Below are 23,512 nucleotides of genomic sequence, written 5' to 3'. Positions count from 1 at the left end.
ACAACTGCATACTTTATCGCGGTTCAAAACCTGTCGGTCTACATTCCAGTGTGCTGGTCTGGTACGCTGGTGGACGCCAAGCGTCGTGTTCTATAGGAAATCGAATCGATCGGACCTTGCGACGATCGGCGAAAAGAAAAATGAAGTGATACACCGGAAGAAGATCGCAGGAACTGCTCGTTCATCTCCGAGAGGAGCATTGGTAACGAGTTCACGGGTATCCCAAAAGATCTGGAACGGAAGGATCGTACCGCCGGATCGAAGGCAAAAGGGTGAGTGTGTACCTTACACAAACACATTGTTCTTAATCAGTATCGCTGATTTTCGTCGTTTTTGACATTAATTTCGCATTTTGTGAAATTACACATGGGAAATCGTGGTCGGGAACGGAACTGTGCGACCAACAGGAGTGCTTATCGTCCGGAAGATTCGCTTATGATGTCGCGGCGTAAGATCACCTGCCGGAAGGGGTGAGCCACTGGTATTTTCGTTAAAATTTGAGCGGCCGGTGCATCGGTCGAGCGTCAGGAAGTCTCCCGCGAGAAATTTTGCTGGATCTTTCAAACCCAAACAATCAACGAAATCGTCGTTCGGATAATACCGCGCTGCTCAATGCGCCTGCGTTCCGACGTATGGTATGCATGTTACGTGCTTTTTGATTAAACTTTGATAAACGCGTCAGCGGTACGCGCTGTCATCTTCCCAGCTACGCGAACTCGAGCGAATGGTATTCGTGTGTGACCGCATACAGACAGCGATCAGTGTCCGTGGGAATAGTAGGGCCCGAGAAACAAATGTTGAAAACGAAAGAAACAATAGTAATTACAGTTATGGTTCCTCTGAAATGGAGCGGTGATGGCAGGAATATAAGTGGCAGCTATGGGGAAGCAGATTAAAATAGTGTATGACACATATACGGCTAAATATTCTTCGCTCGTTTTGTCTAAGCGGTCGCCCTGTGCATACCGAGGAAGAGAAATAAGTTAGCCGCAGTTGGGTTCGTATCGAACATCGACGATACGAAACCAACGAAAACCGTTCACGTGATTAATCGACGATCGGCCGAGAGGAAGGGTCCACTTCTCTCGGACCTGCACGATCAATGGGAACCCGATCTTCCTGGTTCCTGTTTGTCACGTGTAACGGAACACTACATTTTACTCCTGCACGAAATTAACGTCAATTTAATTCCTGTAGTACAATGCGTCTCCGGGAAGCTTTGAGAGATTAAAAACCGACGATTCGAACATCTAACCACGTCGGAATTAAAAGAAATTACACAAGCACGGTGTCAAATTATCTTGATACGTTTATCGTAAACAAACATTTGCGGTCTGATTTATTTGAAAAACTAAATATACGTTCGAATATTTTTCTCAAACATGTACGAACATAAAAAAAGCTTTCATATATCGTTGTTGATTTCATTTTGTAGATTGTAGTTTAATTTAAATCCCCATTGTATGAGACCATCGTATAACGAAGGATATAATTAAGAAGATCTATTTCGGAATCTTAGCAGTACGAAAAGTAGTTAGAAATGTGGATTGTTTCGTGTGGTATCGTAACAGTAGAGATCGTTCGAGATTTAGTACACTGTTATTGTTCTCTCGATCATCCAGATCTTTCCGCATTTTGGTTGGCAACGACACGGCTAGGTCATGAAAGCGGAAACCAGACTCTCGATCCTGGCTCGACGAACGGTAGGTTCATCTGCATGTCCTAAAATGATTCAGGAATTCGAGAAACTCTAGTTAAACAGCGGTTGCAAAGGGAACAACTCTAATTCTCTTTCGTTCAGCTGTTACAATCAAGTCGAGCGTGTGTGCGTAACCCGGGTGGCATTGGCTCGTCCGTAAGGTTAGGTGTGCCGAGGCATCGTTCGAGAGGGCGCGGGGTGCGGCGGGGGGTTGACAACCACTGCTTTGGAATTCGAGTTCTTTATTTTTATGAGAGGCAACGTCGGAAACCAGCCTCTTTGGGGCCCTTCTCACCTGTTACATACCAGCGGCATTTATGCTACCATTTAACCAGAAGTTAAGAGTCCTCCCGTACATAAAACACGTTAAACTGCCTTGCGAACGGGCCGAACGTGTGCTTTTTGTACCCCCCCTCCCGCCCTATGGATTTCGTCTCCGATGAAAAATGTCCCTTCGCTTCACGACGACAATGACGAATCCTCTTGGACGAATTTCTTTCTTCGTCGTAACAGACTCGTCATCTTGTCTAATGAAATTCTTAAGGAGCCCGAAAAACTCTTCGAGTCACAAACATTTTTCATTAAAAATATTTATAGTTCCCCGAAGCGCTTTTGACAGAGATCTGCTATTATGAAATGAGATCGAGTAAAAACATGAATTGTTCCCCAATAGCAGGAAGCAAGTTTCTTCGGATAAATAATTAAAATGAAATGTTAAATATAATTTCGTGCCCGATCAAAGAGAGTTCGCGGTAGTGGAGGAAATGTTTCTTAGAGAAAAGAGAATGCGTGTGCGTTAATTCCGTGTGGCAGAGTGCCGCGTGGGCGAGCATCACGATGTAATACCGTGAATGGATCTGCCTACGTAAGGCGCGTGTGTTAGCCAACAAATAATTTCCATTGGACTCGGACACGTCGGTACGGTTTTCTGATCGTCACTTACGATGGTCAGGCGTCGACACGTGGGTGGAAAGCGGTGTGGTGCGCGCAATGATCAACGATTTTCGTTGCCGTATATGGTTATTTTTCGTATTGTTATTGTGGCATCTTGGCCCCCACCTCGACTTTTCGCGGCGGCCTTGCTTTCTTTGTTCCCCGATGCATTTCCAATTTTGTCTTATAGCCGCCACAATTATATCTCCAAGATCTTTTCAAACGTATAGTTTAACAGCAAGTTATAGTATAAATGTCCACTCGACCTGAAAAAATCGTAATGCCTTATAGCGGTATTAAACGTTTAAATAACCAATATTTTAAAATGAAATTGGCGTCTTTTTCTAAAAGCCGTTAAAGTACCAACCAATCGAGTTACAGGTATTTCCTGTTGAGGTCGCACCGGTAGCCCCCACCCTCCTCCATCTTTCGTTGCGCGCTAAATACAAACTCGATGTTGTGCCCCAAGAGACCACTCAAGGGTACACCAACTGCATAGAATTTATGGAATCATTTTAAATCAAGGATAAATGTGTTATAAGCAAAGTGAAAAAATATTTGGACGAAATATAAAACTGTTAAAATGAGCATAGTATTGTATTATACTGTATGTAATATGTTCGAACTTATTTGCGTTCATTAATTTATAGAAGATGTTTACAACGTGTTATAAGTTGTAAGACTACTCCAGTTGACAGAGCGATGTGCGCACGCGGGAATTTTGAAAACGGGAAGCCAAGTTGGGCCAGCGTAAATTAGGGCGTTTTACCAGGGCTTGATATGCGCGGTCCCATTAAATGTGTTGACGTTTTCGCGTCTCGAAGTCGCCGAGCCACGATATCGTGAAAACTAGAACGAGAATGCGTTCTATTTCCACGTGAACTCTCCGCCGTTCTAAACTTAAACATGCTTGCCGGGCATTAATTTTAGTGGACTCTTGCTGGCGACTCTAGCGAATTTCCGTCTCACCCCCGGGCAACGAGGTCGGGAAAGCGAACGAGACGAATCAGCCGAGTAACGCGTAATGAACTCATCTCTTCCTTCATTCCAGAATGTGTCAAGATGCAGCCTATGCCGTCCCTATGTGGCGTCGTTGTGACTTTGCTTCACGTTCTGGTCAGTTATGCACACGGTGAGTGTTCTCATAAAATCCTCTTTTACATGTTTAATGGTGTCTCAACCAAGATTGATGTAGGATGCTTTTGATTCGTATGGATTACTTATCGATGTTCTTTCATTCACAGAACAAAGGCAAGATTCGGGCATGTCCTTTACCCGGCACCCTCAACCTCTGGATGCACCGTTGGGCGACGAAGTGAACTTTGAATGCAATCTGAACCTTCCTGCGGAACGTTTTGCTTGGCGTCATAGACGATTGAACTCAGACAAATGGGTGCCAGTTCTTCACACGCCTAGCAATGGTGGCAAAACGTCCAGGCATGTAGTGAATTTCGATGACGAATCAAAAGCCGGGGATTACCGGTGCATAGCTTTTTATGGCAAGTCCAGGCTTCATTTTTCTTACTCTCACAACTTCTCCGCATGTCGATTGATTTTTATTTATCGTTGTAGGCACCAGTTTAGGATTAGCTTCTGACCCAGCAAGATTGACGCTTGCAACTTTGCAGAAGTTCACCGACAAGAACGACGTCGTCATACACGTTGCAGCAGGAAACACAGTACCTATAACATGTCCCGTCCCTTACTCAGCACCAGAAGCTATAGTACAGTTCTACAAAGACAACAAGCTCATACCGAATGTTAACGGGAAGACCATGATCATTGAAAATGCTAAAGTATCGGATAGCGGAAACTATCACTGCACAGCTAGTAATTATATAACCAGCCAATTGTTTACCAGCAATCGTAAAACCATTTTGAACGTACACGCTAATCCTACTTTCCAAACGCCGTACTTCATCAAACAGCCGCAAACCGAATACAAGGTTCTGCGGGGTAAGAATGTTACTTTAGAGTGCTTCGGTGCTGGTTACCCGGTGCCTTCTGTTACGTGGAGTAGATTGAGCAGTCCATTGCCAACGAATTCCGTAAAAACTGTCATGGGCTTAACGATAATGAACGTCCAATCGACAGACAGAGGAGAATATGATTGTATGTGGAGCAGCAAAGGTGGACATATAAAGTCTGTGATCATATTGAAAGTAATGGAACCGCCGAAAATCGTCAAACCACCGAAGGCGTCTACGTTCTCCGAAGGTGGAGAATTGGAGCTTTCCTGCTCGGTAACCGGTGAACCATATCCAAAAGTGGAATGGCTAATCAATGGAGAATCTCTGACGCCAAATGATAATCTAGAGATTAAAGGCTCCACTCTCGTTATCTCGGAAGTTGAGAAAAAACACGCTGGCATAGTTCAATGTGCTGCGAGCAATGATTACGGTTCAGACTCCGGCGACAATTTATTGAGGGTCAACCCGAAACAACATATTGGTACGACTGAATCGCGGCCAGATTATGGGATTCCTAATTCAAGGCACAAGCACACGAGGGGAGGGGGTAGGAGGAGAAGCAAAGATGGAAAGCGCAAAGGCACTGGTAATTTGCAATGTTTAGTTTAGCAGAGTAAAACGTTTGAATGTGTCTGAACGTGTTTTTTGAATTTTTAGCAGTTCTGGTACCACCGAATCAACCTAATGTCACGAGACTATCAGATATGTCCGTGATGGTAAGATGGTCTGTACCTGAGAACACAGGATTACCGATTCAGTTTTTCAAGGTTCAATACCGAGAGCTTGGACCAAAAATAAATGGCAAGCCAGGAAAGTGGAATACTGCGAACTCTGAGATACCGAATCATGTGGGTTCGTTTGAGGTCACTGAACTGCAACCTAATCATACGTACCGGTTCAGGATTGCTGCAGTTTATTCAAACAATGATAATAAACTCAGCCCGAATTCGGTTCGCTTCCATCTGAACAAAAGTGGCGGGTTCAAGAGCAACAGAATGCCCATACCGTTGTTAACAAACACTGAAGCTTTAAGCCCACATGAAGTGTTGCTTATCTGGCAAAATCCAGATAAATCAACAGAGATTGATGGCTACTATGTGTACCATCGAGCCTCGTCATCTGCTGGGGAATATGTGAAAACTACGGTCGAAGGAAAGGACTCTTTCAATATAACTATATCTCATTTGCAACCCGATACAACGTATGAGTTTAAGGTGCAGAGTTTCTCGGTGGACGCCGCGTCGGAATTCTCGCAGATTCTCCGGCAGAAGACGAAGAAGCCAATCGTAGAGCACCACGAGAATGATAATCGTAATGATCACGGTAGCAATCTGACGTTAGATAGTCGGGTAAGGCCTGCGGACGATAGAAACGCGAACATGTATGCAATAATAGGCGGGGTCGTTGGCGGATCAGCTCTACTAGGTGGTCTAACTGCAGTAGCAGTAGTGTACAAGAGGACTAAACACAAACAGAGTCGGGAATCTTCGCAGAGCGAAGGTGATTATAATTTCTGATTCTAGCAGTAAGTGAAACAAGGATACAGGTTTTATAAAATCTGATTCTGTTCTTCAGGGAAACCTATTACAAATGGAAGAGTAATGAACGGTGGAGTCACCGATTCGAAGATAAATATAACGTCAAACCCGCTCGCTGGTCTCGACACATCTGAAGATATAATACAGCCTAAGGTCGGTATTTGTAAGTAGCAATATCAATAATTGTTGCTCTGTCTCAGAGGAAAAGAATGACTGAAGGCTGTGCCGATTTCATGAAAAAGAAAAAGAGACATAATACTCTGATTTCGCCTAAAAGAGATACATATTTCAGTTTCCATTGTCTAAAGTCATTCGACTTTTCCCTCACAGTCAGAAGTACATTAGGCGAACGTAAACACAATTTTAATCGCGTACGTGTTCATTATGTGCGCCTACGATGTTTGTACTGAGAACATCCGTATAGTTCTGTGTGTATGTGTGCGTGTTCTGTGGAGTTGGAACACAATGCAGAGCTTGATTTTTATACGACGAAATAATTACTGTGAATGTAATTCTCAGATTTGTCGCACTTCTTCATAGATGATGTTGAGATCGAGTTGTAATGGAAATTAAACCTGCTTTAAATTTATTTAGTATTTGTTTTAAGTCTCTAGTGTTGCAGTGCATGCATCCATATTGTGTTAGAATTGAACGATCTCCATTGTGTTCCAACGGTACGCCTTAAAGTTTGGCACGTTCACCTCTGCGGTGCTTCGGCCCCCCGTTCTATTTTAAAGCGAATCTCTATTTTATTTTATTTTTTTTCTTACGCACTATCCGCACGCGACTGCATCTATGTATTTACATTGGACTAACGTGTTTCTGCTTTCAGACTATTCGATATTAAGGAGACTAGTCTTTCCTAGCTTTAGCATTGATCGCGTGTGCTGCTACTTTAATTCTACTCGCTCTCTGCACTCTTCTCTGGAGCCGCTTTTCTTTCGTTTTTCTTCCGAGCACCGTACACGTACGTTATCCCCACAAAACTCGCTCCCTTCGAGCTGATCTGAAAGAAGCGAACGAACACGCATGTTTCTAAACAGAGCGGACAACAGTCGCCGATGGAAATGGCCTCGTTTCTAAACGGGCAAAACAACAACAGCAACAACCATAACAACAGTGACACAGCTGGAACTGACGTGAACACATCGTATACTGAGCCCGCTCTGCTCCAGGGATCACTGCCTATCGAACAACCTCTGTGAAACCAGTTATCGTGCCAGGATTCATTTTCCAATTTTAACGTAGAATATACGATTCTTCATTTTAACGCATTTGGAGAAAGCGACAGCGATGCTTCTTTTAGTGAGACTTTTAAACTTGTAGATCTTAGATGTCATCGAGTTCAGTGAACAAACCGTTATAAGACATGTACAGGGTGTCGTAATAGGTATGCTCACATACTTGGATTTAATTACCGGACAAGTGTTCGTCCAGTAGTTTTATTTTGATTCAAGTTCTAGGTCTTACCTTCGTGCATGATACCTTTTGGTTGAGCTCAAGGTAGTATAAGGGAATCAACGTTCAACCATGAAGTGCGTATCTTAAAATTATTAATGTACCTGTTCGACGAAATTTTTTTCTTGTTCGATGTTGCTGTTCATTACACACTTTATGGTCGACAATTAATCAAGGAATTTATGTGTAAGTCAGCTTATGCGCGCATAGATAGCTAATAGAATCGCGCGAGCTCAGAACTGAATCAACTTTATTATTTTTGTCTCTTAGCGGGAGAAGTGTTTCTCCCATCGCATTCGCGTAGGTTTTATATTAATTTTACACCAGGCAGCTTTTAAAGTTATCTTTGTTTCCTAATTTAAATAAACTAGCGTTCACGGTTTTGTAAATACGCGATTTATTGATAGTTAGATCGAGTTTAGACGCGAATGAAATTGCGCTTGATAAGAAAAAGAAAAGGTAGCTGTGCTATGTATTTTATATTGTGCGTCCATTATTTTTGGATAGTTCTCAATGGTATCGAAACTTTTGGTTGCTCTTCCCAATCGCTGACTTCGCACCGCTTGTATTCAATGTTCGTCGTATCGTTAGCGACGGAATCGGCAGCATTACCTTGATGAAACTAGTACATACTTTACATTAGAGAGAATCTGACACGAATCCCTAGTACATACGTTGCTAACAGTATTTGTTACGTAATGGTACGAAGTTAACTTATAATAGCAGTATTTCTCCTAGCTTCGAGTTAGATGCAATAATTTTTTAGTGATCGTTGTTTTATTCCTGACGGTAATCAAGCTTTATGATGACTCTTGCGACTAAAAATTCGTAAAACTGCTCAAGGTTCTACGACCTGTTGAAATTTCGATATCAGACAACGAAGAAACGACTAAGATTTGTAAATAAGTATTTGTAAAATTTTATGATGCTACTTCTTTATATATACATATATAAAGAATATTTATACATACACAGATATATCTATGTGTATTTTTAACGTAAAGTTAATTATTTAAAACTTTTATACTTTTTAAAATTAATTATAATATAACGATCCATGCTGCCAAGATAAGATAGCACTTTGTGAATGAGAGGAAGAAACAATTTTGTATATATTAGGATGGTTCAGATTTTATGCAGAAGCATACGTGCCTTACTTCTTGCCTCTACAAAATAATGTTAAGATTAATTATTTATATACACGTATGTATGTATATCAACATTTTATGTACTTAACATTTTTTAATAAACATATGAAAATCCGTTAATTTCGTTTACTTAATCTTTAAATTAAAGACAAAAATTTACCGCCAATTTTAGCATCGTCGGTATTACAGAGTGTGCAACACGAAATACCGCATGGTTCGCTTCTGGATGTAATCTATGATTTTCAATTATGTATTCCTCTGAGAATCGCATAATGCGAAATGTCTGTGTGTTTCTTCAGTCTATGATCTGTACTAAACTTCGACGTTTTCCCGTTGATGGCATCACATACCGTTGCAATTTCTGCCATTATACGTAAACAAATTAAACTTCAATTGAAAATATTCTAATCGGCAACCGTTAATGTATAGTATTTCTTCGGAATTTGCGACATGTAAAAGAAATATTTGATTGTAATTTTGTGTCTTGTGAGCACGCATAACAGCGTATATTCAAGAACAACTCATTGGTCGTGTCAACGTAGCAGGGGTCACATTTCGATTAATTGTTTTGACCGCTCAAGCACGTGTATAGTGACACATTATAAGAAAGTATCATTGAAAAATGGCTACGACTGTTAAGGACGATACGATGTCTGCGAAAGATGCAATAAAAATATTCACGGACACCATATGTTCCTTAAATGAAACAGATCAACAAATTTTTTTGTCATTTATCGCTGATAACTGGAGGCCTGAAGATATAAGAATGCGATCACTCTCACAAAAGTTTATAGGTATACCACATTTCATATTCATAAATATATGAAGTATAAAATAAATGATACTGAGGAAAATGTATTTTCTAGATGGTTATTCTAATGGCAGCGATATACAAGAAGAACGCCTGAGAAATATCAAACAAATTGTTATTGATATCAGAGATAGAGTACCATTTGATAGCATATTGCCATCAGAAAACATTGTGGCACCAACAGTTGGAGAGGTCTGTTGCCTGATGTTATACAAAATTACAATTGCACGATAGACTTGTGAAGTGTTATCAGATAAGAGCAAATGTTATTGGTTCAATAAATCTTTAGAACACGGATTGTGATGCTATTTCAACAAAGCACATTGATGCTTTTCTTTATGATAATAATGAGGTTGACGACCTCATTCAAGAAGGGAAACTGGACAATCTGTATTGTGGCAAATGTGGATCTACAAATGTGAAAACATATAGTAGGGAACCACTGATTAAGTTTTCCTATTAATAATGTCTTAACTTTATGAGAATATTATAACAATTCTGTTTTAGATATCATATCGCATTCCATGTCAGTGTCTACAATGGTCTATGTATTCTGTAATATTTTACCATCTATGGATGGAAAAACTGTTCTTGATATAGGATCTAGACTGGGTGCTGTCCTCTATGGAGTAAATTACATTATACTGTTTTAATGCTATCATTTCATTAAAGACAAATTTATGTGTAACTAACTTGGAAATTTAAATGCATTTTCAGGCACATATATTTTCATCAGCACCCAAGATCATTGGTGTTGAAATGAATAAAGATCTTTGCACATTGCAGTCTGACATCATACAAAAGTACAAAATGAATGACCGCATTGAGATTGTAAATAAGAGGATTGAAGAGTGTCCAGAGATTGTACAAAGTAGCAATGTCATTATCATGAACAATCCATTTGAATTCTATGTTCCAGATTCTGTGCATACAGAAATCTGGAAATTCTTAAAAGCTAACATCCAAAAAGGAACGATTCTCGTCACTAGACCATCTGTTGAAACAACTTTCAAGACTTTAAAGACAGGAATATCGGTAAAGAAGTGGCTAAAACCGTTTGAGTTAGACAAAAACGCACAAGACCTACAGGTATTTGGATCTCTAGTGCTAGATCCAACTGAGTATTCTGATATTACTTTCTATGAAGTCCTGTAAAACCTAAGATTCTAAGGGAAAATACTTTTCTAAAATAAAAGTTTCAGGAAAAGATGAAGATCCTTCAATTCTTCTACCTGTTAGAATAATAATCGTCTATTATTTTTTATCGGTTGTAATAGCGCGTGCACTGAAATGTATAGTGTCTTAAATTTCCATGGCCACAAGAGGAAACCAAGTAATGTGATCATGGAATCACATGAATCTTGGCGGTTTACGTGGTATCTTAATTACAAGTTTTGCGTCAATCGTAGGTGTAAACCTTCCCTTCTGGGAGAACTGATTTCAATGCAATCGATCCCCTCCTTTTAGACAGGAACTCGAGTATAGGTGGTCACCGCGGAGTGGTCAAGTTCAAATCTCGAGTTCAGTCAGCCATCAGCTACGATTGACGTACAATCATCGCACACATTGCTCCATCCAGTTACCACGATCGAAAATTAACACCCGTGGTGATTGCGAGCGATAATGAACGTCGAGGACATCCGGTCGAATTCCTTGAATTCCAAGCATAAGAATCGAATCGTATCGCGTCGTCGACGAGTTGCTTGTTAAGATCGAACAATTTGCAAATCAATTTTTTTTCACAAAATTTGATAATTACTCCTGTACTTTAAATTCGATGCTTGCCGCAATTCGTTTTCATGTTATTCGGTCCTGAATAAAATGCAGAATACAACGTCGAGATGGACAGGTAAGAAATGCAACGTGAAATCGAAAACAAACTTCGTTCATTTATTTCGTGCACGTTAGTAACACATTTTTTCTTTTTGTACGAATCTTTCCCGCGCCATTAAAATGACGTCAGAAACCATTACGCACGCAGTTAGCGTCTTATAATATTTGCTGAAAATTCAAATTTCTATTATTTTGAGTTACGATCCTGCAGAACCTTCAGACGAATTAATAATCGTTCGTAGAGTATTGTCCACCGAATGTTTGGTATAATAGCACAATTTGTTATTACTTATCTGGAACACGAACGAGTCATTAGCCTTGGGCCGACATTGACCCGATTTCGTCACAAATATGAGCCTGGCTACACAGCCTCGTCTAGCCTTCCTCCGTGCGAATCATCTTTGAATTCCCAAATAGAAAGGCCAAGAAATCGTTCTAGCTTGTCCATCGAATTTCTTTCCGTCTTCCAAATATGAAGCGCGCGACCGACATTCGGATCTCTTCCGAATTTATGTGCGTTTATTTTCGAATAACCTTATCTCCTTTTACGAAATCGTAGACGTAATCGGAAAACATTTCGACATGATTATTCCCGCGCGACGAAGTTCCCAACAATCCTAACGTCTTCGAATCTCCCGAACCGACACGTATCGAAAACAGATGCGAAATTCGAATTGATCTCTCTTCAGAAAACTTTTTTATCGATCAACCTCCAAACAACCCCCGCTCGAACTTCCCGTAGACCATGGGGGGTCGCCACTATCTGGTTTGGAAACCCCTGTCGGCGAGGTTTGTTGAATTTGCGTAGAGACAACGTTTTGTTATGTATTTACGCATTGCCACTCGTTTCCTGGACGTAAAAATGACGACGGACCTCCCGTTTCGCAATCTTATCTCGCGGCCGCCGCAATGTTGCGCCGGGTGCAGCGTGCAGTCGGGAACGGTTCCCGGCCACTGAAAACCGATACGTAGGCGATAGAAAAAGAGAAGCAGCGAAAAAAGGAAGAAAAGGCTCGCAATTCCGCTCGTTGCGGTACACGGTTATTTCGTACAATGAAACAGCCGAACGAGCGAACGAACGAACGGTTGCAGCACAGATAGGCTCAAGTGGCCAAGGGGCACTTGAACTGACGAGATAATGGACCGTTTGTCGAGAAAGAGAAAGAAGCAACGATACACGAGAGCAGGCAGCGGTACGCGGCCGCTGTAACCGCCGCGCGATCATTCAATCGCACTTTCTTGTTTCTTTGCCTCCGATGACGCACTTGTGACGTCAATCGCAGGAGCAAGGAGCAACCCTGGCATACCTCTTCCATGCATCTTTCCCTCCGCATTTCTTCGACCCGGATACTCGGTCCTTGACTCTTACTCGGACTATCCGATTCGCGAAAAGTCATTCTACTCTTTCGATCGACACAGCTTTCTCGAAAACACCAGTTCTTGATGTTTCCGTTTCGATAGTAAAACGATAGGCTGTTGCGTGCGACAGAAGCACCTGCGATGTTATTTTGGGTTATTTCGTAGGGAAGCATAACTGCAATGATCGTTTTGAATGGGGAACGGTGAGGCGTGTAATAGTATTACGCCGAGATTAGATAAGAGCTCGTAATGACTGCGTTGTTATTAGAAAAATTTATGTCCCTTCGTGCGCGCGTATTACCGTAAAATCACTTTGTCGTTGGACGAGTACTTTTCTTTTGGAGGGAAACTTCGATGATATGAAATATGCTTTTTTGTAGTAGGAGTTGCTTTCCAATGAGACAATTTTTTTTAGTTATTTTTAGTTTTCTGTGAATGGCTACGTTATGCTTTAAATGTAATAATTTCTGGTATTACATATATTGTTTATAGCGTAACGCGAATAAATAAAGATCAGCGAAAAAAACAATGAACTGGTTTGATTAGAGTTCTTGCGTAGAGATTTGTATTCGGAATGCTAAATGCCGGTCGCACTCTTGAGGAATTGTTTTCGAGCTTGGCCTAAAGGCCATTATGTATGCCTAAAGTGGGACGCAATAGTAAACACACGGGAATCATGCCACACCAGCAAAATAGTGAGCACGAACTTTCAATACCATCTTAGAATGCATACAGTACGATATACTGTGGTTCATTTGTTTTCAGTGGTAAATTTCAATTCATCGATCTGGGTATTTTGTAATATACAATAAGCACGAATTAGAATTTGTTAAATCAATTCGAATCTCGATTTCAAGTTATATTTCATCTCGTTCCAGCCGGTTCACGTTGACAATGAAACAGAATCAAATCCGTTGATCTATGATTTGTGACTGCTTTATTCATTCGTGTTCAAATCATTCACTTAATAAGTACATATGTATCGTAACTAGAAATATTCTAACGAAAAATTATTTTTCAACCAATTTCTGTACGTGTACCATGGCATCTTCGCAAATCGGCCTTGAAACAATACCAGTGCGAGGAGGAACCTGGTCGAAAAGAGGGTAAACTTTTCGAAGATCGTGAGAATAACGTACGAGGAGGACCAAAGCTATCCGATCTTGAGGAAATATGCAGCGACCGAGAAGAGAAGAGTCCGGAGAACAGACGAGGCGGTTGCCGATCGTGAAAGAAATCCTTCGAAGTCGCCCCGTGCCCGGCGTATGAAATCAGGTCAGATGATCGACGTACGTTTTCCGTCTAGTTCCCGCGTGGTCTACGGAATTCAACATGGCGGCTGGTTGAACCAGCGTCGACGCCGTGGTCGCGATTGGTTCAGGCACGGTGCGCGATGCATCTCCCGTATTTCAAATCGAACGTCTGGCGACCTAGTGCGGAGAGGACGATGGGAATCCTCTCGTAAACAAGGCCGACGCGATGAGAACAGTTACACGGTGCTGAGACGTCGGCAACAGTCGAAACAGCTGTCGCGAGGCGGACAGGGGCCCGAGCGGGAGCAGCCGATCGTCGGCGCGGAGGAATCGTCGTGGAAACGGAACGTCTCGGTCTCGGTCTCGAGCGGCGGCGGTCAGATCTCGCGGAAACGGCGTGTCGGTATCGTGGAGAATCAGTATCAGTACGTCGCCGAAAGCGAGGGTGGTTCGTCGGTATGCGAGCTGGTGCACAGTCTCGAGCGGCTGTTCGGTGATCGAGAAGCCGGCGAGGAAGCCGGCCACGCGATGAGGTCGAAGAAGCAACAGGTTCACGAAGAAGAGTCACCGATCGTTGATCCGATCGAGGCGAACGAGACCTACGACGAGTTCGACACAATCAGAATGCCGGTGGTCAGGTCGCTCAGCAAGAGCCCGCAAAGCGACGAGGGGATCGAGGCCGATCCTGAACGGAGGAGGGGATCCGTCGCCCGATGCTGGAGCCTCGATTCAGCCGCGGCCAGCGACGAGGACCTAGCCTCATTGACCACCACGCACCAGCTAAAACGACACAAACTACGGGTCACTAGATGCTGCAGCTCGGACAGCGCGGTCTTGAGCGACGAAGATCAAATCAAAGGTGAGGGGGATGCAATATATGTGTAATACGTGCAGTTCGGATCGTGTGATGCCGTGACACCAGTTGCTCTTGCCGCTTGCGGTGCGAGAGGGGGCACGTCCGTTCAAAACACGTTCCCCTGACCCACGCGCTCTGCGCACACTGACGTCATCGTTCCGCGTGTTCTTCGTTTTCCTTTTTTTCTTAGTGGCACATTTGAATTTACACCGGGACGTGTAAGTCGAACTTCATCTTGCAACGTTTTTGTTGGTTCTTTTTTTTGTTTGTTGAAGTTATTTATTTTAGCCGAATTATTTTAATTCTGTAATTGGTATTACTGAATATTTTTTGCTGTCGAATACTTTAAGTTATTATTTTAGCTACTGGAAGCCTCTGTTAATAAGTATTTCGTACTAAATAATATACTTTGTAGGGTGGGACAGCACAAATGCAGTCGAGGGAAGTGAAGTTGAGCACAATGAAGGGAGGCCCAGATATTGGAGAACACCGAGTGTGGTTGTCAGTGACTACTCAGATTACTCTTATTTTGACGAAAAGCTGGAAAGAAATGACCTAGAGCTCGAGAAATACGAAGGAACCAGTGGCACACCTAGTCAAGCGAGCAGCTGTTCCTGCTTAGACTGCGATGAGATTCGAGAGTCCTTAGATAATCAATTCCTAAGTGTTTGTCGCAGTAGGAGGCATTCAGACTCCAGTTGTCTGTGTCTTGATTCTATGAATGTTACTGCTACAAGGTACCTGCACGAAAGTTCTGTTTGCTAATACTTTACTTCTGCTGTTTCTAATGTTGAAACATTTTATCCAGGAACTACAATGAACCTGGAAACAGACGGAATTCCTGTCTAGATTCAACAAACTCCTATTATTCAAAGCTGGACTCTCAGCTGCTGCAATATACTCAAGAAAACTCTCAAGAACTGCAGGAAAAAGCGAAGATCGAGTTCTTGGATATTCCTCCTTCGAGAAAAATCTCTGATTGCTCGACGACGTCCAGTCTTAGTGGCGACGAATCCGACGTGACCGATCAGCCGCCACCGAAGCCTAGAGTAAGTGTGAAACCACCGTTATCGCTTTTTCGTTCAGATAAGAAAGGAAGGGTAGACAAAGCGTTGGGAAGGACTGGTCTCGGTTGCCGGAAACGCATCTCGTCGGATAGTTCCAATTGTATGTTGTACCGCAACGATGTGTCCGGAACTGTTTCAAGGAGAAAGATTCCGTGAACGAAAGGAGCGGCGGCGAAGATAAATAAAATTACCATAAATTCATTGAACAGCTCGGTGTCCGTCCTGTTCTGACGTATTTCCATTGCAGGTGTATAAATATTTCAATGTTACACCGAAGGAAAAAGCTATGTTTAGCACGACACCACCACCGCACGCTCGTTAGCCGTGCGGCGAACACGCGGCTAATTTATCTTACGCAACGTCACGCTTGTGCTCCAGTTCGTGAACAAACGAACCGTTCATACGACGAATACGGAATTCGCGTTGGTATTTAGGGACGCTCTTAATGAAAACGGGAACGTGACTGCTCTAGGCTCAGCTTTATTTACGTTTCGTACGCAGGCGCTCTTATTCTCTATCTCTATATCCCTGTTTGGAGGCTTATTTTTATCACAGAATTATTCTTCAACGTTTCAGTACGCGGAAAAAATTGATGTCGACACGGAATGATCTTTGAAAAATTTCCTAGAAAATGATACAGATAGTACAAGAAGACACGCGTCGCTGTTTTTGAAACACGAGGCCGCAACAATACAGCGAACGACGGAATTCTGTTATGCATGCCCGTCCTTTGTACGTAGCATACCTGGCCCTGTCTCTGCATACTCGTTTTCCATACGGATGGATCAACGTGTTTACAAACCCGTCGCGCACGTGCACGATCGCTTTGTGCATTCTTTGCGTGGGTTATAGTGACGTGCACTGAACGCTGCAGCCGATGTTGTTCTTCCTCGTCCCCGCAGCCTCTCGCGTCCGCCGCTCACCGGGATCCCATAAATTCATCTCTCTTTGATCCGCGTGGAGGATTGGCAAAGAGTTTCGGGAAATTTCATGGTATTGGGAATGCGAGACCGGAACCGAATTCATTAGTTTAATTTATCTAACAGACAGAATGTGCGACTTTTGTATAGGCCGTGCCACTGACGTAGCCTGACTATCACCTGGCGAGAACCACCACCGCTTATAAACACCGTTGTAAATTCCACAATTGCTTGACGTCACTAGTTACACCTTTCCTCTCCGCGAGCGTGGAATTGAGCTTGGGAACCGGATTCTCGGCGATAGCGGTCAAGCGAGGCCGGGTACAATTTGATGCTAGTTCTTGATCCCGGCTGAAAAACTTTGTGTCAAGTTAATCGAATAATTTAGTTTCTGCAATGCTATCTGCAAAATTTTATTATAGAATATGAAGCAAATGAGATCAATGCCAATTTGCGCGACCTTGGCTGAACCGAAGCACCACCATGCTACGTTGGCCGACCGCGTTGTTTAAATTATTCATACCGGAATAATGCATTTCTAAGTTTATTCTCTGTCATAGTTAATCCTTTGCGATCCGTTTAGTTTCAACAATTTGTGGGGAACGTGTGACTCACCTAGTGAAACAATAACTTCTGCGGTAAGCGATTCTTGTACTTAAAATAGCCCGTCAACCGTTTACTATACGATCAAAGATTTCACACAAAAGTTGTACAGTATCAAGAGGACTTCACGGCGTACTAATTAAGATTTTTTACCTTGCATTTTGTATAAAAACATCTGGAACACTTTGACAATTCTTTCAATCTTCTAGTTAGAGATCAGAGTCGACATCTATAAAGTGGCAATATAACAAAAACAATAAAATTAGTTGCTAAATTTTAAACACCATCTGAGATACTACAACTTTTGTCTGCGACACTTTTTATTATAATAAACAGTCGTAACAGAGTATTTTAAGATAGCTCCTGCAGGATGCGTCCGTCCATCGATGTTTCCACTATGCCACTGATTATAAGACCAGCCGCTTCCAGAGTTGGCCCGCATAAAGAGAATAGGTCTACTGGCTTTTACTTTCAAATGCTCCATTATCCCGCTCCGTTCAAGGAGCCAGAAAGTTCAAGCTCGAGGCATCTCCAGTCTAGCCGAGGTAGTCGATGTGGTAACAGTGAACCAGTGGAGGACCGGTGACAGCGGTGTGCGGTCTCTCGGCAGTGTCTCCGTTCGCGACACCGCGTACCATAGGATTCGGTCAGTCTGCGTCAGCTGGTCTCCCCGTACATACAAATCTCTATTATCATACTCTATCCGCAACGTCCAATTTTCAATTGCTCATCAACATGGCCAGAAAAATCGTTGAAACTTTCTCTGGAACAGTTTGCGGCATCTTCGGTGATACTCGGGTTCTTGAAGATCTCAGTGTCCCGACCGAGTTACCAATAAACTCATCCTTCGAGGATGGTGTTAGTTATCGATTAGAGGCTCATGGATCCCATATATTTATAGGATCGAAACGCGATACGGCGGATCATTTATTCCGATGACTCCGCTCCGCGTCGGGAAAAAATAGAATACCAGCGAAACCGGGGGAGGAAGGCGAACTTGATTTAAATAAAGCGCGACGAATCGGCCTCTGTTTACTGTGCGGTGGAGCTGGTCGGGAAGAGTGTATCTTCATTCGTTATCAGCGGGAGTCAATTACGGCGGACTTAGTCTTCGTAGGGTAGGATTGTTGCTCCGAAATTCTGAACCCTGACCGAGCTTGACTCGAGTCAAATTCCACGTGGTAAGCATAGCAGGCGTCATGCTAAGCCAAAGATTACTTCGAACAGGTGTTCAGCGATAATCGGTTAGGTTCTTGGGATCGGAGACGCGCAGTTGCGACTCGTCAGCGACTGCCATCTGATAAGCAGCGCGCAGCGATTTCCACGAAGGGGTCTCGTCGCGTGTTCGCCGCCGGCCGGGCACTTATCAACAAATATTACCAGGTGATAATGTGCACCGCAGAGGCGACGGCAATTTCGCGGTCGGCTAGTTCACGCGGTGATCCGCTCCCGATGACTGCGTCTCCGGCAAGAGGAAAGTTGGAGGACGCGGAAGATGAAGCGTGGAAAGCAACGGCCCCTCGGCCTACTTAGGATCGACCATCTGGACGAGATCCTCGACGGAAATATCGCTTGCGACGCATTGCTCTACAAGGTATTTCGAGATTTTCACGTTTCCGTTCCGGTGCAGGATCTTGGATCATCATTCCCGATCATCTTCTTCTGGCTAGTGTTTTAGCAGCTTAGGAGAATTGCACGCTAGGTGCTTCTAATTTCTAGATCACTGCTTATCTTGTTTTCGAAGATGATCACGCACGTTTCGTGAAGTGTTCTTAAGAGCTTTTGCTAGCAGTAGACAGTCCCTGGACTCTTCTAACCTTAGATGATCGTTTATCTTGTTTTGCCAGGTGGTTTCGAAGGTTCTATGATAAGAACTAGTTTCTAAACGATTTTTCATCTGGTCCGGTATGGTGTCTTTAAAGGTCCTTGTGCTAATGATTTTGACGTTTAGATGAAACATTCTTCAGCAAGTCCAATGGCCAATTCGATAATATACTTCCTACCACAAGCTTGGCGAAAATTCGGAATTCGTGAATGTCCTTCGAGGAAGCATTTGTAGTTAACAGCGAAGAATAAACGATTCGAAGGTCAGGAGCGAGCATTCGAAGCATGTAGTCGTAGATTCTAGAAAAAATCATTGTCGAAGAGTTTTCATTCAACGTTCGAACGAACTCCGTCGCAAGGCGTTCTTTGTTTCGACCGCGGAACAATGACGTTGCGGCATTCGCGATTGAAACGCTAAGAGACAATCGTGGGCCGAAGATTTTCTAAGCGTATGCTGACCGAGAGTGCCTATATCGATCCAACCACGCGTTCCAGCTCCACGACATAGAAAATTCGCGTTGCACACGGGATGACACGTACGCGTTATGAATAAAACATCGCGCGCGCGGCCTGACCGAAAATAATATCGTGGACGTGGGTCGTCGGAAATCCCAGTGTGCCGATTTGTTTTCTAATCGCGAAAAGCCGCTTGGCTCGGACCACGGTCGAAAGTAAAAGCGCGCGCGCGCGGCAGCCCGTTTAGCACGAAAAATTTCAATTTTTTCGCAAGAGCATCTGCAATCTTTCGGCATTTCGAAAAAGAGATACTTAGTTCTCGTTCTCAGAACCGGGTTCGTCACGCGAGTAAAACACATACTGTCTTACCCAACGTGTTATTGTTGACAACAATAAATAATAGATATCTTTGGACGGAGAATGATTAGCAAACGACACCGATAAGCAATTGTCGTTGAATCTTATCGTCTTATCCTGTGGTTCGCGACAAAAACAAAGCCTCCTCGTTGCTTCTAAATGAGAGAGCGCTCTCTCGTTATATGTAATAGCGCCACTCGATGTAATCGCCTTCCACGAATTCCACAGGGTCTGTGGAACTTCCATGGGCGTTCCTTTGATCTTTTCGCTACCGGCATAGGGAAAATTCTCATTGTTGTTTCAACTCGACGCGCAACCCTTTCGCATTGCTTCGATTTTGTTCACCTTGGGATCCATTCATAATGAAAAAGCCATCCAGTTAAATAGTCAAGCACACCATACCTTGTAATTGGATGCCTCATCTTTTATTCACCGCACCGAACTTTTTCCATGTTTGTCGAATTACCCCATTCGAATCGCACTTTGGCGATCTTCGAGCTGGTCGGAGTCGCGGCGCGGCTCAAAGACAGTCACGGATAGAACGTGACCGCTAAAAGGCAGCCAGCTTCCTTTCACGGCAGACCAAGTTTCAAGCGTTTCTTATCGGGCTGGTAAAACCCATATTCAGCAGATGGTGTACCAAGTTTTCAGCGCGCGAGTCCGGGATAGCTCGACCGCTTTTTCGAGCATCGAATAATCGCCAAGAAATAATAAACAATAGCTTACCCTATAAATCAAGGGGTTTGAAGAAAACCATGCCAGACGATGAGCTCAGGTTGTTCGATTAGCTTCCATAATCATGTTTCTGCACCTTGATCGTTCGATATCTCGCAATACCGCGTTATTGATCGGCCAAATCGCCGATAACAATGATCCCGTTCGCGCTGATAACGATTCCGGGCTCTTCGTCTCTCCTTCAGTTACAAGCCCGCGATTCCCCGCGATATTAATGACTATTGTCTGGCAGCCACGACAGAAATCATAAATCGCCGCGCGTAGATCATCGACGAAGGTTTAGTGAAAGTCCTCCGACATAGGTGATCCGTTTGTTGTGACAGTGGTTCGAACGATCGCCTACGATTGCTCAAACAGTTTGATTAATACGGATGTTGCGTGCCTGTGTTGATTCGAGAATTATTAGGTCGAGAGTCATAAAAAGCTTCCGTTTTTTTATCGGACGTTTATCTTCTTTCTTCATCGTTTATTTCTTTTTATTTCATTTGTTTTGAATCCTTATCAATTTAGCGAAAACAAAAACTCGTTTGTCCCGGAGACTCATAGCGAGTAGATACGAACAATAGATTCTACCTAGCTGGATCGGAAGTTATTTATGACTCGACCATATACAGGGTGTCCCACAATTATTTTAACAGCCGAAAATGAGGGGTAGCTGAGGTCATTTGAAGTAACTTTTTCCTTTGCGAAAATGCAATCCGCGGCTTTGTTTACGAGTTATTAACGAAAAACACTGGCCAATGAGAGGTGACGGTGCGAGAGAGAGGGTCCGCGAGAGAGTCCGCAGCACGAGGCTTTGACAGAAGGTCGGGACGGACTCGAGCCGCGTTCGAAGTATTGAACAAGTCACGAAGCGAGAACTTTCCGGATTTTTTTAACTACATAACAGTGATATTTTTAAGAAAAACGCTGTTCACCTTTACTTTAGAACGTCTGAAGAATATTCACTAATTTTTCGGACTCGAAATAATATGTAGTTTAACCGTGACAGTCGTTTTAATTTTCTGGTGTACATGACACCTTATGTGTACCATATGAAATTTTTATGCAAGGTGTACAGTGAAGATTAACAAAGTTCGTAAATGATATTTTAATTTAAATAATTCCGTGTACGAACAGAATTCAACGAATGATTCGCAAAGCTGATTTAATAATAAATAATCGCGTTAAGGTACGTAAAGGATTTGTTTTTTAGAGAAATATGAAAAATATTATCGATAAGAAACTCACCCATTTAGTTGAGGATGCATTTGCTGACTCGTACGTACTGACCTCGTACAACGAACAGCTGATCCCAGGTCGATGACCGCAACATTCGAGGGATACTGTCGGTGGAACCTCCGGTATGGTTATTTGCGAAGTTCACTTACACTGCACTGTCACCAAACACTGATCAGTTATTTAATCACTGATAATCCGAATCACTTGTGGATATTTAAGAAAGATCACTGAGACTCGTTCGCGGATAATCGTTTATTCGACGCGTTCGTTCGGAAGTCGACGTTTCACTGCCGAAAAATTCAGGCCTTGACTGTGGGTCCTCGTTGTTCTTCGTTCGGCCGTCCGAGGAAATGACACTCGATACCATTTTCTTCGCACGGCCATTAATTACGTTCTAAGAGCGCAGGGTGACAGCGGGTCGGACACAGTTTACGTCTCGGCATATCTTGTTTATTTCATTTGGCGGTACCCTGCGCTTCGAAGAAAATAGTATCGGGTGTTATTTCCTCGGACGGCCGAAAGACGAACGACAAGGGCCCACGGTCGAGGCCTCGATTTTTTGGCAGTGAAACGTCGACTTCCGAACGAACGCGTCGAATAAACGATTATCCGCGAACGAGTCTCAGTGATCTTTCTTAAATATCCACAAGTGATTCGGATTATCAGTGATTAATTAAGTGATCAGTGTTTAGTGACAGTGCAGTGAAAGATCAGCTGTACGTTGTACAAGGTCAGTGCCCTTCGACATCATGAATTTCAGCCAGCAAATGCATCCTCAACTAAATGGGTGAGTTTCTTACTGATAATATTTTTCATATCTCTCTAATAAACAAATCCTTTACGTCCCTTATTTATTATTAAATCAGCTTTGCAAATCATTCGTTAATCTTCACTGTACACCTTGCATAAAAATTTCATATGGTACACATAAGGTGTCATGCACACCAGAAAATTAAAACGACTGTCACGGTTAAACTACATATTATTTCGAGTCCGAAAAATTAGTGAATATTCTTCAGACGTTCTAAAGTAAAGGTGAACAGCGTTTTTCTTAAAAATATCACTGTTATGTAGTAAAAAAAATCCGGAAAGTTCTCGCTTCGTGACTTGTTCAATACTTCGATCGCGGCTCGAGTCCGTCCCGACCTTCTGTCAAAGCCTCGTGCTGCGGACTCTCTCGCGGACCCTCTCTCTCGCACCGTCACCTCTCATTGGCCAGTGTTTTTCGTTAATAACTCGTAAACAAAGCCGCGGATTGCATTTTCGCAAAGGAAAAAGTTACTTCAAATGACCTCAGCTACCCCTCATTTTCGGCTGTTAAAATAATTGTGGGACACCCTGTATAGATTTCGAGAGTTTCTCCGCCGAGCGCGACGTTCGATACTGCGGAAAATTTTCTGCGAGATGCGAGACAAAGAGCCTACGGAGGATGATTATCGGCGCGGTAGGCGAATGGATTACGTCAATCGGA

At 43.0% G+C, this 23,512-nt stretch overlaps 3 protein-coding genes and 2 long non-coding RNA genes across 12 annotated transcripts in view; 3 read left to right on the top strand and 2 right to left on the bottom strand.

Annotated features, from left to right (window-relative positions):
• Positions 1-134: 134 nt before the first annotated feature.
• LOC117225439 (interference hedgehog) lies at positions 135-8,866 on the top strand. Of its 6 annotated transcripts, none has more exons than XR_013032799.1 (9): positions 135-272; positions 408-1,703; positions 3,684-3,764; positions 3,877-4,131; positions 4,205-5,188; positions 5,260-6,102; positions 6,178-6,293; positions 6,973-7,107; positions 7,184-7,414. XR_013032799.1 is itself a non-coding variant. In XM_076519281.1 (9 exons), the coding sequence occupies exons 2-9, from the start codon at positions 1,541-1,543 to the stop codon at positions 7,252-7,254; spliced, it is 2,658 nt and encodes an 885-aa protein (XP_076375396.1). In that variant the 5' UTR covers positions 135-272; positions 408-1,540; the 3' UTR covers positions 7,255-8,866. The 6 variants fall into 6 exon arrangements, 5 of the variants coding, with proteins under 5 accessions (XP_076375396.1, XP_033334895.2, XP_033334899.2 ...); XM_076519281.1 differs by having other exon boundaries at positions 6,178-6,303; positions 7,184-8,866; XM_033479004.2 differs by lacking the exon at positions 6,973-7,107 and having other exon boundaries at positions 7,184-8,866.
• LOC117225441 (uncharacterized) lies at positions 1,925-4,210 on the bottom strand. Its single transcript, XR_004491510.2, has 2 exons — positions 3,000-4,210; positions 1,925-2,898 (listed from the first exon to the last, which is right to left on the bottom strand). It is a non-coding gene; the product is annotated as an uncharacterized LOC117225441 (long non-coding RNA).
• A 169-nt stretch (positions 8,867-9,035) lies between the features above and the next one.
• LOC117225532 (uncharacterized) lies at positions 9,036-10,764 on the top strand. Its single transcript, XM_033479177.2, has 5 exons — positions 9,036-9,540; positions 9,613-9,749; positions 9,847-9,988; positions 10,065-10,186; positions 10,275-10,764. The coding sequence occupies exons 1-5, from the start codon at positions 9,369-9,371 to the stop codon at positions 10,710-10,712; spliced, it is 1,011 nt and encodes a 336-aa protein (XP_033335068.1). The 5' UTR covers positions 9,036-9,368; the 3' UTR covers positions 10,713-10,764.
• Positions 10,765-11,078: 314 nt separating this feature from the next.
• IP3K2 (Inositol 1,4,5-triphosphate kinase 2) overlaps positions 11,079-23,512 on the top strand; it is a 26,472-nt gene continuing 14,038 nt past the window's right edge. The window contains exons 1-4 of one of the 3 annotated variants that reach the window (XM_076519284.1): positions 11,079-11,406; positions 13,828-14,861; positions 15,274-15,595; positions 15,667-15,907. In XM_076519284.1, the coding sequence (XP_076375399.1) occupies positions 11,399-11,406; positions 13,828-14,861; positions 15,274-15,595; positions 15,667-15,907 (1,605 nt within the window). In that variant the 5' untranslated portion in view covers positions 11,079-11,398. Of the gene's footprint in view, positions 11,407-13,827; positions 14,862-15,273; positions 15,596-15,666; positions 15,908-17,192; positions 19,043-23,512 lie in introns of those variants that run through there. The other 2 variants (XM_033479176.2, XM_076519287.1) reach the window with 2 other exon arrangements.
• LOC143258876 (uncharacterized) lies at positions 16,942-17,601 on the bottom strand. Its single transcript, XR_013032803.1, has 2 exons — positions 17,461-17,601; positions 16,942-17,196 (listed from the first exon to the last, which is right to left on the bottom strand). It is a non-coding gene; the product is annotated as an uncharacterized LOC143258876 (long non-coding RNA).

This window comes from Megalopta genalis, chromosome 2 (assembly GCF_051020955.1).
Source record: "Megalopta genalis isolate 19385.01 chromosome 2, iyMegGena1_principal, whole genome shotgun sequence".
NCBI lineage: Eukaryota > Metazoa > Arthropoda > Insecta > Hymenoptera > Halictidae > Megalopta > Megalopta genalis.
The sequence above is the reverse complement of the archived record's forward strand: the minus strand, read 5'-3'. Positions and strand labels throughout refer to the sequence as shown.